The sequence below is a fragment of the Rhineura floridana genome, chromosome 11, assembly GCF_030035675.1.
Source record: "Rhineura floridana isolate rRhiFlo1 chromosome 11, rRhiFlo1.hap2, whole genome shotgun sequence".
Classification (NCBI taxonomy): domain Eukaryota; kingdom Metazoa; phylum Chordata; class Lepidosauria; order Squamata; family Rhineuridae; genus Rhineura; species Rhineura floridana.
The window spans coordinates 48,525,327-48,542,826 of record NC_084490.1 but is presented as its reverse complement, the minus strand read 5'-3'; the positions used below and the strand labels follow the sequence as shown (position 1 = coordinate 48,542,826).

Below are 17,500 nucleotides of genomic sequence, written 5' to 3'. Positions count from 1 at the left end.
CTTAAGTCTCAGTGATCTCAATACAGAGTAGAAGCCTGCTACTAAATACACACTGGCACACTTGCAGCTCAGATCGCTGAGGATCACTGCATTACAAGTATAATGAGTGCAGATGGAGGCGAACTCCTGACAAATGCAATTATGCTTTGGTAAGTGCCTCTTCTAAGTGGTATATAGTAGCGGTGAGGGCAGCAAAAAAGAGATATTTTGCTGCCACAATTAAGGCATCTCTCTCCCGCCCGGCGGAGCTCTTTAAAATTGTACGAGGGCTTTTACACTCTGGCCCTCGGGATATTATGGATTCATCTGTAGCCCGCTGTGATGAGTTCGCGAGGCACTTCCAGGATAAGATCGCTTGCATTCGCCAGGACTTAGACTCCAATGTTATGACAGTGAGTTCCAACGAAGCATCCAGAACGCGGTCTTGTCCTTATTTATTGGATGAGTTTCAGTCTGTACAGCTTGAGGATGTTGACAAGATCCTTGGACTGGTGCGGGCGACCACATCTGTTCTGGACCCTTGCCCCTCTTGGCTGGTGAAAGCTGGCAGGACCGGAACCGCCGGCTGGGCCAAGGAGATAATAAACGCCTCTTTGAGAGAGGGAGTGGTCCCTGACTGCCTAAAAGAGGCAGTAGTGAGACCGCTCCTGAAGAAATCCTCTTTGGACCCAGATAACCTGAACAATTATAGACCTGTGGCGAATGTTCCGTTCTTGGGCAAGGTACTGGAACGGGTGGTTGCCGGCCAGCTCCAGGGGCTCTTGGATGACACTGATTATCTTGATCCATTTCAATCCGGTTTTAGGCCCGGTTTTGGCACCGAAACAGCCTTGGTCGCCCTGTACGATGACCTTTGTCGGGAGAGGGACAGGGGGAGTGTGACTTTGTTGATTCTCCTTGATCTCTCAGCTGCTTTTGATACCATCGACCATGGTATCCTTCTGGGAAGACTCACGGAGCTGGGAGTTGGGGGTACTGCTTGGCAGTGGCTCCGCTCCTACTTGGTGGGTCGTCACCAGAAGGTAGTGCTTGGGGAACATTGCTTGATGCCCTGGACTCTCCATTGTGGAGTCCCGCAGGGATCGGTACTGTCCCCCATGCTTTTCAACATCTACATGAAGCCGTTGGGTGCGGTCATCAGGAGTTTTGGGGTGCGTTGTCATCAGTACGTTGATGACACGCAGCTCTATTTCTCCTTTTCATCCTCCTCAGGTGAGGCTGTTAACGTGCTAAACCGTTGCCTGGCCGAGATAATGGACTGGATGGGAGCTAACAGACTGAAGCTCAATCCAGACAAGACTGAGACGCTGCTGGTGAGTGCCTTCTCTGCTCAGATGGTGGATGTTCATCCTGTTCTTGATGGGGTTACACTCCCCTTGAAGGAACAGGTTCGTAGCTTGGGAGTTCTTTTCGATCCTTCCCTGTCTCTTGAGGCCCAGGTGGCCTCGGTGGCATGGAATGCTTTCTACCATCTTTGATTGGTAGCCCAGCTACGTCCCTATCTGGACAGTGACGACCTCACTTCAGTTGTTCATGCTCTGGTAACTTCTAGATTGGACTACTGCAATGCGCTCTACGTGGGGCTGCCCTTGAAGACTGTTCGGAAACTACAGCTAGTCCAGAATGCAGCGGCCAGATTGTTGACGCGGACCAGAAGGTCCGCTCATATAACACCTGTTCTGGCCCGTCTGCACTGGCTTCCTATTTGTTTCCGGGCTAGATTCAAAGTGCTGGTTTTGACCTATAAAGCCCTACACGGCATGGGACCGCAATACCTGGTGGAACGCCTCTCCCAATATGAACCTACCCGTACACTACGCTCAACATCTAAGGCCCTCCTCCAAGTACCATCCCATCAAGAGGCTTGGAGGGTGATGACTAGAACTAGGGCCTTTTCAGTAGTGGCCCCCGAACTGTGGAACAGTTTTCCCGATGAGGTGCGCCTGGCGCCGACGTTACTATCTTTTTGGCGCCAGGTGAAAACCTTTTTATTCTCCCAGGCATTTTAAAGTGTATTTTAAACAGCATTTCCGTATTTTGGATGTTGTTTGGTTCGTTATTGTTTATTTGTTTGTTTTTGATTTATTGTATTTATTGTATTTATATATTGTGCTTGTTTTTATCTTTTTGTACACCGCCCAGAGAGCCTTTGGGCTTAGGGCGGTATATAAATTAAGCTAAATAAATAAAACAAATAAATAAAAGGCAGGTTCCTAAGGTGCTTTAGATAAAATCTCTACCTAGTCTGATCCTCGTGACTCATTTGGTCACTTTTCAATCCGTTGTTCTAGAATTTCCCTCCACCCTTGCAACACACGCTGCCTCACTTCTACAGCAAATGCCTGATCACATCCGCCTCATCCTTAAGGCCAAACTGGATGACAAGATGGCGGCACATCCATTTATCTGCTTTAGAGGTGCTTAGTCTGCCTTGATCATGTATAAAGAAGGGGAGATTGTCTTGTTTAGGCAATGTAGAACTAGAACTGCATGAGAGGATAGTGGGGACATGCTCGGTGTTGCAGCATTCCTGTGGCCTAGTGCTGCCACCCTTCGCATGTTGGTGCTTGAAGGTCTACAACAGGGAGCCTGCTGTATGTGTCCTTATGCAGTTAGGTGAGCATCTCCCCAGTCTCTCCTTATCATGCGAGGACAAGGATGCCTGAATGAGGCCATGATCAATGGGGGCACACAAGTGAATGGAGCTGAACCTCCCCTGTGCTTGCTGGGCGCCTTGCTGTGGCCTCTCCTCCGATGTTCTTCACAGCACACGTGAGCTCAGTGGCAGAGAAAACACTTGGGGTGGGTAGACGGTGGCGAGAGAAGCCACTGGCTGGAGAGCAGAGAGAGAAAGGAAACAGGAGCTTTTGCCTGGCTGGAATGTGTCCTCGAACTGTGATAATACTTCTGGCTTTCCTGGACAAGGGGCAGGGCCGGCTTCAGGCATGCCGGGGCCCTTGGGCATCAGCCTGCCCCGGTTCCCTCCGCTCCCCTTCTGCGATCCGCGGCAGGAGCTGCACTGTGGATCGCCAGACAGGAGCTTCCAAGCTGCCCGCCATCCCCCCACTTCACCTACCTTTCTCTGCTGCTTTTTGCGGATGCGCACTGCGCACAGGGTTGCCATCAATCAAGACGGTGGCCGAGGTTTCCATCGGGCTGAAGCCTCTGCTGCCATCTTGGTTGATGGCACGCAGCAGGCGCATTGCTACCATCAACCAACATGGTGGCAGAGGCTTCAGCTCCTTACGGAAACCTCGACCGCCATCTTGATTGATTGCAACCCTGCGTGCACTGCAAACAATAACAGAGAGAAAGGTAGGTGAAGTGGAGGGATGGTGGGTGGCTCAGGCAGCTCGCGGAAGGGGGAGCAGAGGGCCCCTCAGGGGCGCCTGTAGCTCCGGGGCCTTCAGGTCAGTGCCCCACCTGGCCGCCCTTTGGAACCGGCCCTGATGAGGGGGGGGTGTATAAGAACCTCTGACTTTTGTATGGCTGAAACGTAGCCTCGTGTACAAATATAAGACATTGTTTGCTCTGCCCAGTTTTGCCTCTGGCCCTGCCCACCGCTTCTGTGTGCCTCCAGAAAGAGTTGCCCTCAAGGGAATGCAGCCCTTGGGCTGAAAAATGTGCCCCACCCCTGAACTACAATGGTGCCCCTACCTAATCCGGAGTTTGGGGTAAGATGTGAAGGCCCAGGGGGAAAATGCAAAAATTTGGGGGGAAATGAGGTTTTTCCATTCCCCCCCCCCCTTTCCAACTGTTGAAGAAAAAACAGAAAAATTCAGACCTTCACATCTCTAGTTGCAGGGCAACAGACCTTCCTGATTAGATGGTGTGGAATGTCCAGGCAGGCTTAAATTCTGCTTTCTTTCATGAGACCCTTTTGCCTGTTCTCCCCACCCAAGATAGCTCAGCTGCGCCACGAGATATCCATGCGCGATGACCTTCTGCATCTCTACACCAACAGCACAGAGGAGAGTGAGCCAGCCTCTGCCATCTCCACCCCGTGAGTATCTGGGTGGGATGTGGTAGGGAATAGGCGAAGGATACCTTCTGCATGAGTCGGTCATGTGATACATTTGGTCACTCTCCTGCCAAGCTCCTCAGATGTCCAGAGCCGGCTGAATCCAGTGGTGGAAGAGGCAGGCATGGGGTTGGGTAGGTGGGGAAGAGAGAAATAAACCTACCTAGAGTTTCCTTCAGGAATTCTGCAGTTTGTACCATTTATACCCCTCTTTTTGACCAACAGTGGGTAGCAGGTATTTTTATTGCATTTTTATTGTACAGTATGGATTTTTTGCATTCCGCAATGTTAAATCAAAAACACTCCCCATTCCATTCTGATGCTTCCCATAAGCTCATTTCAAAACAAAACCTTACAAAACTTATAGTCCTGAACTCAGAAATGAACTTAACCATCCTCTAAATTTTCATGGCAATGTACAAAACAGTCAGAGAATCAAGGGTTCAAAGTGTAAAAAGAGAGGAGGGAAACAGATCCCCTTTGGACTTTTTTCTGTCAGAGTTCTCATAATCTGTTGAAATTAATTAAAAGTCAGCCATGTTCACAGAGTATCTGTAATCCTATTACTGACCTTGCCCCATACTCTGACCTTCATCTTGTGCAGTTTAAAAGTTAAAAAAATGCCTGGCCAATTTTTAATTTAAGAAATTTAGCATTGAACTCACTGATAAGGCTGGGCATGCTCAGTAAGAACCAACTGTCAGTGCTCTAAAAGCCAGACTCACAGGTGCTGGACTTGGCTAATCGGTGCCACACCCATACCATACCTTTATTTCACTTCAGACAGTCATGGCTTCCCCCAAAGAATCCTGGGAAGTGTAGTTTGTGAAGGGTGCTGAGAGGAGACCCCTATTTCCCTGACAGAGCTCCAGTGGCCAGAGTGGTTTAACAGTCAGGTGCTCTGAATGAAGCTCTGTGAGGGGAACAGGGCATCTCCTAGCAACTTTTAGCATCCTACACTAACTACACTTCCCAGGATTTTTTGGGAGAAGCCATGGCTATCCAACGTGAAATAAGGGTCTGGGGTGGATGTGGCCAGGGACAGCTTTGGTTTAAATTTGGGTGGGAGGTTACATGTGCCTGCTGTAGAATAAAAAGGGAGGGAAACCCTGAAAAAGAATGATACTGTTCACAATGTTTTCCTTTTAGAAAGGAAAGGGGCTTCCCCTCTGCCCAGTGACCACCCATCCAATCTGCTTCCCTATCCCTCCCTGCCCCTCCTCCTCCTTCCCTGCCCCTCTCCCAGGTCAGTTTGACCTATCATAAGCATCATTGTAGAGGACTAAATCCCACTGAACTCAAAAAGCATGGAAATGATCAAACCTGCCCTCCCCTCCTCCTCCCTCCTATCTCTTGCCTCTTCTCTCCCCCTTCCTTCACCCATCCCCTTCCAATCCTCTCCTTCCCCCTCCTCCTCCTCCCCCCATGGTCAGTTTCACCTATCCTTGGACTATGACCTGGGAGACCAGGGTGCAAATCCCCACATAGCCATGAAGCTCACTGGGTGACCTTGGGCCAGTCACTGCCTCACAGCCTCAGAGGAAGGCAATGGTAAGCCACCTCTGAATACCGCTTACCATGAAAACCCTATTCATAGTCTCACCATAAGTTGGGATCCACTTGAAGGCAGTCCATTTCATTTTCAAGCATGATTGCACGAGTGTAAATCCCATTGACCTCAATAAACATGCAAATGATCAAACCTAACCTACCCTCCTCCTCCCTCCCATCGCTTCCCTTTTGCCCCTTCCCTCCACCTTCCTTCACCCCTCCCCTTCCCCTTCCAATCCCCTCATCCCCCTCCCCTCCTCCCCCCTCCCCTCCTCCTGCTCCCATCTCCCCCCTTCGAAGCTCTGCTCACGGCCGGAGTTCAATTCCAACAGAAGGGGGAAGTCGAATCTCTGGTAAAAGGGGTCAAGGTCCACTCAGCCTTCCATCCATCTGTGGTCGGTAAAATGAGTACCCAGCATATGCTGGGGGGTAAAGAAAGGCCGGGGAAGGAACTGGCAATCCCACCCCATATATACGGTCTGCCTAGTAAACGTCGCAAGACATCACCCTAAGAGTCGGAAACAACTCGCACTACAAGTGCGGGGACACCTTTACCTTTACCTTTTTAGCCATGATTGCATGGGAGTAAATCCCACTGAACTCAATAAGCATGCAAATGATCAGATCTGCCTTTTCCCTTCTTCCCCTCCCCTCTTCCTCCTCCCCTGCCCACTCCAGCCCTCCCTCCCTCTCCTCCTCCTCCCCTATGGTCAGTTTTACCTATCCTAGCCATGATTGCATGGGAGTAAATCCCATTGAATTTAATGAGCATGCAAATGATCAGACCTGCCTTTCCCCTCCTTCCCCTCTCCTCTCCCTTCCTCATCCCTTCTTCCTCTCCGCCCTTCTTCCTCCTCCCCTGCCTACTCCAGGCCTGCCTCCCCATGGTCAGTTTTATGTATCCTAAGCATGATTGCATGGGAGTAAATCCCACTTAACTCAATAAACATGCAAATGATCAAACCTCCCCTCCTCCTGCTTGCTCCCCTCCTCCTCCTCCTCCTGCTTGCTCCCCTCCCCATCCCCATCCCCTGTGGTTAGTTTCACCTATCCTAAGCATGATTGCAGGGGAGTAAATCCCATTGAACTCAATAAGCATTTAAATGATCAATCCATTCTCAGCAAACTTGCATAGGATCATATTTCTTATCTCCTGGATTAAAAAGCAGACAAATTCACTAATAGGCAAAAAAAAAACTTGCTGTTTAAGAACGTACCTATAGGCAGCAACTCTTAAGTGCAGCTGAAACAAAACTTTGCTCAAAGTCAGTAATAATTCAGAATGGAAATGTCAATTGACACTTTGAACTTATCAATTTTTAGGTGCAACTCTGAGGGATAGGTTTTTTAAATATACTTTCAAAAAATAACCAGTATTTATAAAATATTTTCATTACATAGCAAATAATCATAAGGCCTGCCCCCACCCCTGAAGCATCTGGAGAATGACGAACATGTCATGCCCAATATATGTGTTTCTCCTACATGCCATTATCCTATAAATCCTCCCTGCTCTGAGGGATAGTTGGAGTGTTGGAATCAGTGGAGGCTCGTGGCTCTGATGTCAGTGGGAAATCAATCTGCTTTGGGTTTTAGCCTGATCATTTGCACCTTGGACACCTCCTTGAATGTTCAGACTAAAGATCAGCAAATTCACTCATGTTGCAGCCACCAGCCTCCACTGGTTGAGGTAGGTGTAGCTGTAAATTATATACATCCCAGGAGTAGCAACTGAGAAGACAACAATCAGGCAAATCAGCAAGTGAGGTGCTAATGACTGCCTGAGCTGCTGACATCTCTGAGACAGAGTGTGAGGTAATTTCCACACAGGAGGCTGCTCCACTCTGGCAGCTAGGCCTTTGACTGACCCAGCAGCCAACTGCTGACTTGAGGAGAGATTGAGCAGAAAGCCAAAAATGAAACAACCCTAGTGCCTGTTTTTGGCCTTCTCTGGCTGCCTCCACCTCTGATTTCATAATTGTATGGGGCTCAGGTGGGAAGCCATTTTAATTTTGGGGTAGGGAGCAGTTTCTTCCTCTGGGTAAACTGAAAGAGTGTGGTAGATGAGGGTTGGGCAAGAAGGCTGAAGAAAGTCTGCATGCTTTGTCTGTGTTTGCTTGGGTTTGCATCCTTTCCACCTCTATCACAAAAATGCAGTGTTGTATGTGCATGTCAGAAAACCTTCAAATGTGGAAGAGAGGAAGTGCCACAGCATTTAAATCCCCTCTCCTACCCAAAGTTGTGTAGCCTTGTGCACATGCAAAATGGCTGTGTACAGTAGCAACTTGAGGGCCTCGGTTGGCACTGGGCTCCCTGCTGGTGAATGAGTCCCAGTGCATGTCCAGCCATGTCTTATTTATTTATCGCAACTGTATGCTGCCCTTTCTCTAAGGCAACCGGGGGGAACATTTTTCATTCTGAGAGCCAGATTCCCTTCTGGACACACTTCTGGGGGCCACATGCCAGTCTACAGGCAAAAGTGGGTGGAGCAATGAATGTACAGTTTACCTTTTTGCAGTAAGCTAGTTTCTACACACACACACGCTCACTCACGCATCCCTCTCTATTCATCCATCCACTCAAACAAGCAAGAGTTCAAGGACATATTCCAGCCACAAAAAAACACTCAAGAGAGGTGTGAAGCAGGGCCAGTGAAGTGTGTAGCCTGGGGAGAGTCCCGAGGGCCAAATAGAGTGTCCTGAAGGGGCACATCTGCCCCCCAGGCCCGAGGTTCCTCACGCCTGCTCTAAGAAGGCCAGGGCAGTTATTCTGTTTTATTCTCAAACCAGCCCTTTGAGATGAGCTAGAAGGCGAGGCGGTGACTGGCCTTAACTTAAAGCTACCTGGAGAGGTTCATGGTTAAGCAGAGATTTGAACTCTGCTGTTCTTGGCCCACCGTCAATGCTCTCTTTAGATACATTCCCACTTGTCTCTGCTCAGTGTCTATGTTGAGTTCCTTGGCACAAGACCTTTGAATGTGTGATGTATTAAGGGTTCCTGCAATCGTCTACAAAGTGCTTCTGTCACCACTCTGTTATTGCAGCCAGGCCAGATTCACCTGGGAGTAGGCCAGTTGAAGGCTTTCCAGGTCGGAGATCCTGGGTCCTGCTGGACAGAACTAACTTTAGTTTCCCTGCTTCTGGAAATGAAGCACTAATTCCAGGAGCCAAGGTAGGCAACTGCCGTCTTCTCCCCTCCGCTCTTCTCATGGGCACACCTCTTCTCACCCCCACAGGTTGCGAAGGAACGAATCTGCCCTCTCTTTGCAGCAGTGTTTTCAATATGATGCCCTGCAGCAGAAGCTAAAAGGGCTGGAAGAGGAGAACCAGAAACTGCGGACAGAGGTGAGGACTGGACTGTGCTGTGCTTCATGTGTTGATGATGACAATGAAGAGGAGGATGGATGTGGCTCATGTGGCTCATTGGGAAAAGGATGTAGCTAAGTGGTGGAGCATCTGCTTTGTGGGTAGAATGGTCCCAGGTTCAATCCCTGGCATCTCCAGGTAGGGCCAGGAGAGACTTCCTAGGTGGGATCCAGTGCTATTCCTGCTCAGAGTAGACCCATTGAAACTAATGGACACAGCTAACTTAGGTCCATTAATTTCATTGGGTCTACTTTGAGCGGAACTTAAATGGATACTACCCCCAGTCTGAAACCCTAGAGAGCCGCTGCCAGCCAGGGTAGACCAGGGGTACCCAACATGGTACCCTCCAGATGTTGTTGAACTATGACTCCCATCAGTCCCAGCTAGCATGGGGAAGTTGTAGTCCAGCAATGTCTGGAGGGCACCACATTGGCTGGCCCTGGAGTATAGACCATATTGAGCCATATGGACTGTTGGTCTGACTCTGTATAAGGCAGTTTCCTATGTTGCTGCTGTGTGGTGGGCAGAGGGGTTTGGGAAGACTGATAGTAATGGGTGAATTTACTATGAATTTATATGGATGATTAGTCAATGGTGCTTGGGGATTCGTCTGGATTCAGCTTTGTCACTAGAGTGGGGATGGGAAAACTGTGACCCTCCAGACACTGTTGGACCCAGGATCTCATCAGCCCCCAGGCAGCCTAGCCTCAGAGATGGTGGGAGTTGTAGTCCCCCAACACCTGGAGGGTCATAGGCATCCTAATGGGATTACTGTAATACGTTATATATGGGACTGCCCTTGAAGACTGTTTGGAAGCCGCAGCTGCCAGGGTTTTGACTGGAACTTGCCAGTGTTTTAAAATAACTCCACTGGCTGCATGTTCATTTCTGAGCCCAATCCAAAGTAGTGGAATTGACTTTTAAAGCCTTAACCAACTCTGGACATGGGTGCCTAAAGTAATACCTTCTCTCATACCATCCTGCCTGTGCTCTCAGATTGTCAGCTGAAGCCCTTCTCTTTGTTCCCTCTGTGTTCAAAAGAAGGAGGTGATAACCAGAGCGAATGGCTTTTTGGCCATGGCACCCTGTCTATGGAATGGCCTACCCAGAGAGGCTTCCCTGCCATCAACAGTGCTCTCTTTTAGGTATCAGACAGAGCCATTTTAATTCACGCAGGTGTTGAAATTCTAGCTGTTTTTTTAAAAAAACTGGACAATCACAGCGTCACACATGTAGGATTGCCATGCCTCAGCTTTTGCGTGTAGAAAATGTTGAGTCCCACAAATTCTGTGTGGGAATTCATGTGTGATGTGACCCCTGAGAACTGGGGAAATACTGGAAGCCAGTAGTGAAACACATTGCTGAGAAAGTAACTCTGGGCTTATAGTATCGCGTTGAAAAATGTGCAATGATCTAAAGCTGGAGTTGCCAACTAGCAGCACCCAGACAAGATCCAGTCCTCAAAGATTTATCTGGCCTCTAATGGCTCTCTCAAATTTTTATTCAATGTGTGTTTATTGGGTCTGTGACTGTTTAAAGAAAATTTGATTGATGTGGTTTCCTTGCTCAAAGAAAAAGCTCAATATTTTTGAAAGATGCAACACTTCTGTGTTGCCTCTCTTTAGGTTTTGTAAAGCTGTTAGCTGTCACCTAACTTGCTAGCTGGCATGAACTTTATAAAAACCCATCAGAGGGGTCAGTTTATGTGGCAAGGTATATTTTTAGCTCTTGGATCATTGACCAGAACGTATAGAAAGTAGTCTCTAAGAATTCACATGTTCACCATTCCTGGTCTAGAATGCCTTAGAAGATTTTAGGTGTATTATATCCAAAGTACTGCTACATTTTCACAAATATCTGAAATAATGTGCAGATAAATCCCCTAATGACATATGTGTGTTCCTCCATCCCAGGTCACAAGTATTGCCACAGAGACCTGTCAATATGAGGAACAGGAGCAGAAGCTGATGATCGACTGCGTGGAACAATTTTGTAGGTTCTGGGGTTGAAGGGGCGCATGATGGTGGGAAAGGTGTTTGGGGAACTTGCAATAGCAAGTAGCGGTGTGGCAGGATGTGGGTAACAGGAGCAGGCTACTACATGAGTTGCCTGTAGCAAGGATGGGGGGAGCAGGGAGAAAGGGATGGCAAAAAGGGAGAGGTAAAAGGAGGTGCCTCACCCATTTGTGGCTCCAGCTTGATCTACTGCTGTTCTGTGTTTCCCAAGAAATCTCCCCCCCCCCAGGAAATGCATCCATTAACAGGAAAAAGGTTCCCAGCCCATTCTATAAAATATCACATGTTCCAGTATGAGGGCCAGATAGAACACCATGCAATGAAGGATATGATGGAATATATGTTATGGAAATATATATACAAAGTATACAAAGATGTCTCCTCTCTCCTCGGACAGTCGAAGAAAAAGACAAAGGAAGGAGGGGCACGTCAGCTTCCCTGAGCATATCAGTTTACAACGGAAGGAAGTTAGGTAGAGAACAGCACAGGTAAAGGTAGGCAAGCCTAGCCAGCTGGAGGACCCAAACTCTATCTTCCTTCTGGAATACACACAAAAGAACCCAAACAGGAGTTGCTTTGCCCCACTTCCAACAATATATGATTGATTCAGCTTTACATTCTACCTGTTTCTTGGGATCAGGGCAGATGGCAGCATTTAAAAATGAATCCGAGCCTTGTTTGCTTCCAAGCGCTCACAACTGATTGATGTAGGCAGACCCAGGGGGCTAGAAAAGGAAGATAAATCCTTCCATTCCAAAATCAACTTCCCTGACATTAAGGCTGCAGTCCTATGCACCAGGGGTGGGAAGCTGCTGACTTGTAGGCTTTGGGGACTCCGCATCTGGTCCTCAGTCACTGTTCCTTCCCCCTTCCTCCCCCTTATGTCATTTAGACTTGGGGGGGAACTATTGACACCAATAGAAGGCTGCTTTCAGGCCTAATTCCAGTGTAGGGGAGGTAATATTTTCTTGGGGGGGCATAGTTGGGAAGGCAAGGGATAACTGTGACTGGGGATGGGGGAGAAATTTGATTGTTTGCATTTAAAGCTGAATTTGTCAAATTCGCACTTTCCGAAACAGTAGGAGAACTGAAACAACCATCCTTCAAAATTCGCACTTATCTGAATTTTGTGATGCATTCCTGCAGCCAAATGTTTACAAAAATGTATATATTAAGGGGAAATATGTATAAAAATGGAACTGAAAATAATGTACAAGAATGTATTATGTTAGGAGAACTTGCATGCAAAAATGTGTACTTTAGCAAAAACTGCAATGCAAGAATGTGTTTGAGAAATTCACACTAAAATTCTGTAGAATTTTCACAAGGATTAAAAAAATTCACAGACTGCTGCAGAAACCTGGAGAACTGAATTTAAGACTGGAAAAAGGAGAAACTGAATGAACCGAAATGGACATATGAGTCCATCTCTAGCTGTGACCCTCCCCCATGCCCCCACTCTGGAATTAGGCTTGAAACAGCCTTCTGTTTTGTGTGTGTGTGGGGAGGATGTATATGTACTTGCCTGCCTGCATGTGTGTACCCCTGTGTGTGTGTGTGTGTGTGTGTGTGTGTGTGTGTGTGTGCGCATGGTGCACATATGTGTGTGGCCCTGCCCACTGCTGGCATGCAAGCTCTTTGAGAGTTGGAGATGAGGGATCATGGCCATTGGGGTCAAAAAAGGTCCCTACCCCTGCTGTACACACATTTATTACATTTGTATCCCACCTTTCCTCCAAGAAGCTCAGAGTGGTGTACATGGCTCTCCCCCTCTCCATTTCATCCTCTCAGCAACCCTGCGAGGTTGGTTAGGCTGAGAGATAGTAATTGGCCCAAGGTCACCCAGTGAACTCACCCGAGAGTAAGTCCTATTGAACTTAATGGGGCTTTCTTCTGAGTAGAAGAACATGGTAAGAGTTTTTAAAGGTACTTTTTGATCTCCAAAAGTGGGATTCTAACCTAATCCCTGTCTTCTCTTGTGGAGAGGAGACAATGCGTACATTTTTCCTGGTACCATTATTGGAGACAGGATGGACACAAGAGATGGGGGGCTGTGTCAATTGGCTTTGGGCTACTTTCTGGTCTGCAGGATCCTACTGGACATATCAGAAGCCACAGTCAGGTGCACTGCATGCAGCCTTTTACTCTTGGGGGGTAACACTCTGATGTCTTTCCTCCCGTAGCTGATGCTAGCCGGGAAATTGTCCTGCTCTCTGAGGAGCTTGCCCGCAAGGCAGAGGATTCAGCACGGCAGCAGGAGGAGATCAGCCAGCTCCTGGCGCAGATTGTGGACCTTCAGCAGAAGTGCCGTGTGGTAAGCAAAAAAGGGGTTGGGGCAAACTGGGCCAGTTGGCTGCCAGAGTTGATTGGCTGCCCACCCCAAAATAAGGCTCCTCCTATTTGAGGACAGCTCTGGGAAGGATATGTGTGGATCATCTTTTGCAGGCTACAGGTGAGTTCATGGCATATCTATGGTAGGGATGGGGTTTGCTATCTGATTCTGTTCTGTTCTTCAGTTTAAAAGGACTGTCAGTTCCTATTCACTATAAATTGTGTTCTGCTAGTTATCGCGATTCCCGGTTCTTCCTCTTTTGTTGTTGTTTTTTTCTGAAAAATTATATCATTTTCACTGTCACTCCTTATGGTGCTGTATATTTATAGAATGTATACAGCAGCAGCAGATTACAAAAACAATTATGTAATTCTCACTGCAGATTTTTTTTAAAAAATTACAGTGTCGCTAACAGCTGCAAATGCACGCAAAGAATGGAGCCTGTTTGATGATGAGACAAACTTGCAGATTATCCCAGAATTCGATACCAAATCCAATTTTGCGAATATTCTGCACTATCCCTGTGGGAGCCTGATGGTCCTCAAGCCAAGCTGCCATGGGCCCAGTGTAGATAATCCTCTCAAAGGGCTCTTGCTGTGGGTGATGATGATTCTTGCTTTCTTCCTCCAGTATGGTTCGGAAGTGGAGGAGTTGCAGCAACATCTCGCTGCTGCCAAAGAGGACCGGCAGCAGCTACGCACAGAGGTGTGTATCCTGGAACAGCCAGTGGAAGACTGGGAGGGGCAGGGCTGGTGGTGATGGCAGATTGTATATGTCCAGCACAAAGAGGAAGGCAGAGAACTCTGGGATATCCATTTTGGACCAGTCTGTTGTGGCTTTCCCCTCACCACAGTTCCCAGAGGGTTTCTAGGGGGAGGATTTGACTGTTAAACCAATTTGTCTGTCATGCAGGTAAATGTCTCTTGTAGCAAAAAATGTCAGGAAATGATCACTGTTACTGATGTGGCAGCTGAAATATATGATTCAGGTTTAATTAAGTGTTTCAATTAAACCTGAGCATGTAATTGGTGTATTAATCTCTGCAAGGTTCTGGATTGCAGAACAATTCAAGAGTAAAATAGGCCCACAAGGAGCCCCCTGTTTTCATTTAATATCTGCTCTCATTGCTTGGTTTGGCCCAATTAGATGGGATGTCTTTAACTCTCCTCCTGTGTCACTCCAGCTCCGGAAGGTGCAGGAAAAGTATGCAGAGTGTGGGGCAATGTTGCATGAAGCCCAGGAGGAGATAAAAAGCCTTCGGAACCGCAGCCTCCCCAATAGCACCATCCACTGCCACAGTTCCCCCATATTCTTACCCCTGGTAAGGACAATGCATCTTGAGATGCCGGGTCTGACATAAGGGAAGATAATTGGGAATTAGCATGAGTTTGTGCAAGCAGGTGGAGGGGGGCAGAACATGGTTACTTAACAGGTAACAAACAGTTTATCCCACTGCTCCTGTATCCCTCTTTATTGGGAACAGCATCCAGATTGCTTCCTTCATGTTTCTGTTTCCTACCCTGACAGGTACATTTCATGCCTCTAGTCCTTAGTGCTGGGGAGGGGAAGGAGAGCTGGAAAAAGTCTTAGGATTTTACTTGAGCTAAGACTTCCCCAGGACCAAATCATGGGGATTTGTTTTTTTAATGGGCATTGACCCATGAGCATTAGTAATATTGTCTCTGACCATGCGCAGAGTGACTGCTAAGTAACCCTGGCATGTCTCCCTGCTCCTCCTTCCCCATTCTGAAATTCCGGTCTGGTTTGAGCACTGGCACAGGGCTGCTTCAGTAACAGAAGAAGGGGAAATGACTCCAGGGATTTCCTGGGCACCTGTATCTTTTGCTACTGGAAAACATCTGCCCATGGTGACTTTCTATTACAGGATTCTCTGGCTGCAGAGATCAAGGGTACAATGAGAAAGGGCACGGACAGTTCTGGCTCTTCAGAGTACAAGTAAGTAAGCGAAGTACAATAGTTAGAGACTGTGTGTATATGTCCGTGTGTGTGTGTATACATGTGTCTGTGTGTGTATGTGAATGTGAGAAAAATGGGTCAAGAGAGTAAGAAAATTTCACAGTATGGTGTTATGGACGCACCACAATCCCTGAGGCAAACTGGGAAAGGAGGTGAAATTTAGAACATGGTTGGGGGCCCTGTGGCCCTCCAGATGTTGCTGGATTCTGGCTCCCATCAGCCCCAGCCAGCATGGCCAATGGGCAGATTGATGAGAGTTGCTCACCAGATGTTGCTGGACTCCAGCAGGTCCCCCATCCCTGATTTAAAGGCAAGGGATTGGGCCTGAGCTAGACCTGGAAGATGTAACTTCTTGGGATCTGAGGGGGGTGGGGTTTCATAACTAGGGACAGAGCTGATCGTTTTTGGTGGGCCTGTTAATGCTAAGATTTTGAGCTTAGGGCAGGTTTGGGGAACTTTTGGCCCTCTGATGTTACTGAACTACAGCACCCGTCATCCCTGGCTATTGGCCATGCTTGCTGGGGATGATGGGAGTTCAGCACCATCTTGAGGGCCAAAGGTTCCCCACACCTGGTTCACAGGGAGCAGTGCCTCTCTTCCGTGCATTTGGGGAGGGTCACTCTTTATATTTGGGAGTGAGGTGGGGAAGAGCAGCCAAACCTTCCCTTTATTTTCCACCACTGATCCCAGCCCCCCCCCCGCTGCTTGTTCTCAGGGGCTTCCGGCGGGTCTTTGAGACAGTGAAGGCTGTGAACCAGGTGGTGAAAGCAAAATCACGGGCAGAATCGCCACTGAGTTTTTTTCCGGGCTCTCCCAAAATTTCATCGGTGGGCTGCAGCCGCCTCAGCACCCCCCGCACCAGCTGCTATGGATCAGACAGCCCTGTTGCAGGAGGCCTGGAGGGGCAGGATGGCCAAGCTTCTGAAGGCCTGGATGGTGCTCGGTGAGTACTGCGGAGTTGTAGAATAGATGGGGCATCTGGTGCGGAGCCCATGGGAGGCAGGAGTCACAGTCTTGGCTTCTTATGAGACAATGATTGGGGAACCGATGACCCTCCAGATGTTGGTGGACACAAGCTCTCAGCAGCCTCAGATACTATGACAAATGGCCAGACACGATGGGAGCTGTAGTCAGCAACATCTGGAGGGCCGCTGCTTCCCCATCCCTGCTGCAGAAGGCACTTCATTGCTGGTCAGGCCTGCACAATTGCCACCCTGGGTTCCTTCGGAAGGAAAGATGGGGGTATACATTTAACAAATAATAATGTGTGACCCACTAGGCACAAGGTCACCCATCAGTCACTGACAATGGCCTACTATGGGTTGGACAAGTCTCCTCCTGTCTTAGCTTTCTGCCCAGTATTGCCAAAGCAGCAGGGTTCCCAAGCATCTTGGAGGCTGTCATACGTTGCTGAGAGGCTGTGTTTGGTTTGGTGGGTCACATACTCCACAGACCTCTTATAGCCTGAGGTGGAACTATGGAAATAATGGTTGAGGTTGAAGCTTTGGGGCATGGCGGAGCTGGGGGAGAGCGAATTAGCCCGATTATGATTCACCAAGGGCTCTTGCTCCTGACAATCTGTTGCTTGAGCAATCATTCTGATTTGCATACACAGAGTTTATGCAATGTTAACTCTTTTGAGTATTCGTTTAAATATCTTTGGGGGGAGGTTGTGTGACAACAAACATTCATCCTGATTTGTTTGCATGGAGGTTATGAGTTATAGTCAACTAAGTCTTAGAGTAGACCCATTGAAATTAATGGACCTAAGTTAGTCACGTCCATGAACTTCAGTGGGTCTACTCTGAGTGGGAGTAGCATTGAATAACACCCTATAAATCTTCTCAGCAATTGAAGGCTATCCCACACTTTTAACTGCATTTCTCAGAGGCCGCATCCACACCAGACATTTATTCCACTTTAAACAGTCATGGCTTCCCCCAAAGAATCCTGGGAAGTGTAGTTAGTAAAGGGTGCTGAGTGTTGTTAGGAGACTCCTATTCCCCTGACAGGGCTCCAGAGGCCAGAATGGTTTAACAGTCAGCCCCTCTTCCTAGAGAATTCTGGAAATTGGAGCACTGTGAGGTGAATAATTGTCTCCTAACAACTCTCAGCACTCTTCATAAACTACACTTCTCAGGATTCTTTGGGGGAAGCCATGACGGTTTAAAGTGGAGTAAATGTCTGGCATGGATGTGGCCTCAGTCACTTTCCTAACTGCAGGAAGTCTGTTTTTAGT

At 48.1% G+C, this 17,500-nt stretch overlaps 1 protein-coding gene across 3 annotated transcripts in view; it reads left to right on the top strand.

The window, feature by feature from the left end:
- The window catches only part of LOC133366332 (trafficking kinesin-binding protein 1-like), a 42,507-nt gene that overhangs the window by 15,845 nt on the left and 9,162 nt on the right, over positions 1 to 17,500 (top strand). For all 3 annotated transcript variants that reach the window (XR_009758382.1, XM_061589332.1, XM_061589333.1), the window contains exons 4-11: positions 3,903 to 4,003; positions 8,808 to 8,916; positions 10,851 to 10,929; positions 13,136 to 13,266; positions 13,915 to 13,989; positions 14,468 to 14,605; positions 15,170 to 15,240; positions 15,977 to 16,204. Coding sequence is in view for 2 of the 3 variants with exons in the window: in XM_061589332.1 (XP_061445316.1) it covers positions 3,903 to 4,003; positions 8,808 to 8,916; positions 10,851 to 10,929; positions 13,136 to 13,266; positions 13,915 to 13,989; positions 14,468 to 14,605; positions 15,170 to 15,240; positions 15,977 to 16,204 (932 nt within the window). In the remaining variant the exon portion in view is untranslated. The remainder of the gene's footprint in view (positions 1 to 3,902; positions 4,004 to 8,807; positions 8,917 to 10,850; positions 10,930 to 13,135; positions 13,267 to 13,914; positions 13,990 to 14,467; positions 14,606 to 15,169; positions 15,241 to 15,976; positions 16,205 to 17,500) is intronic.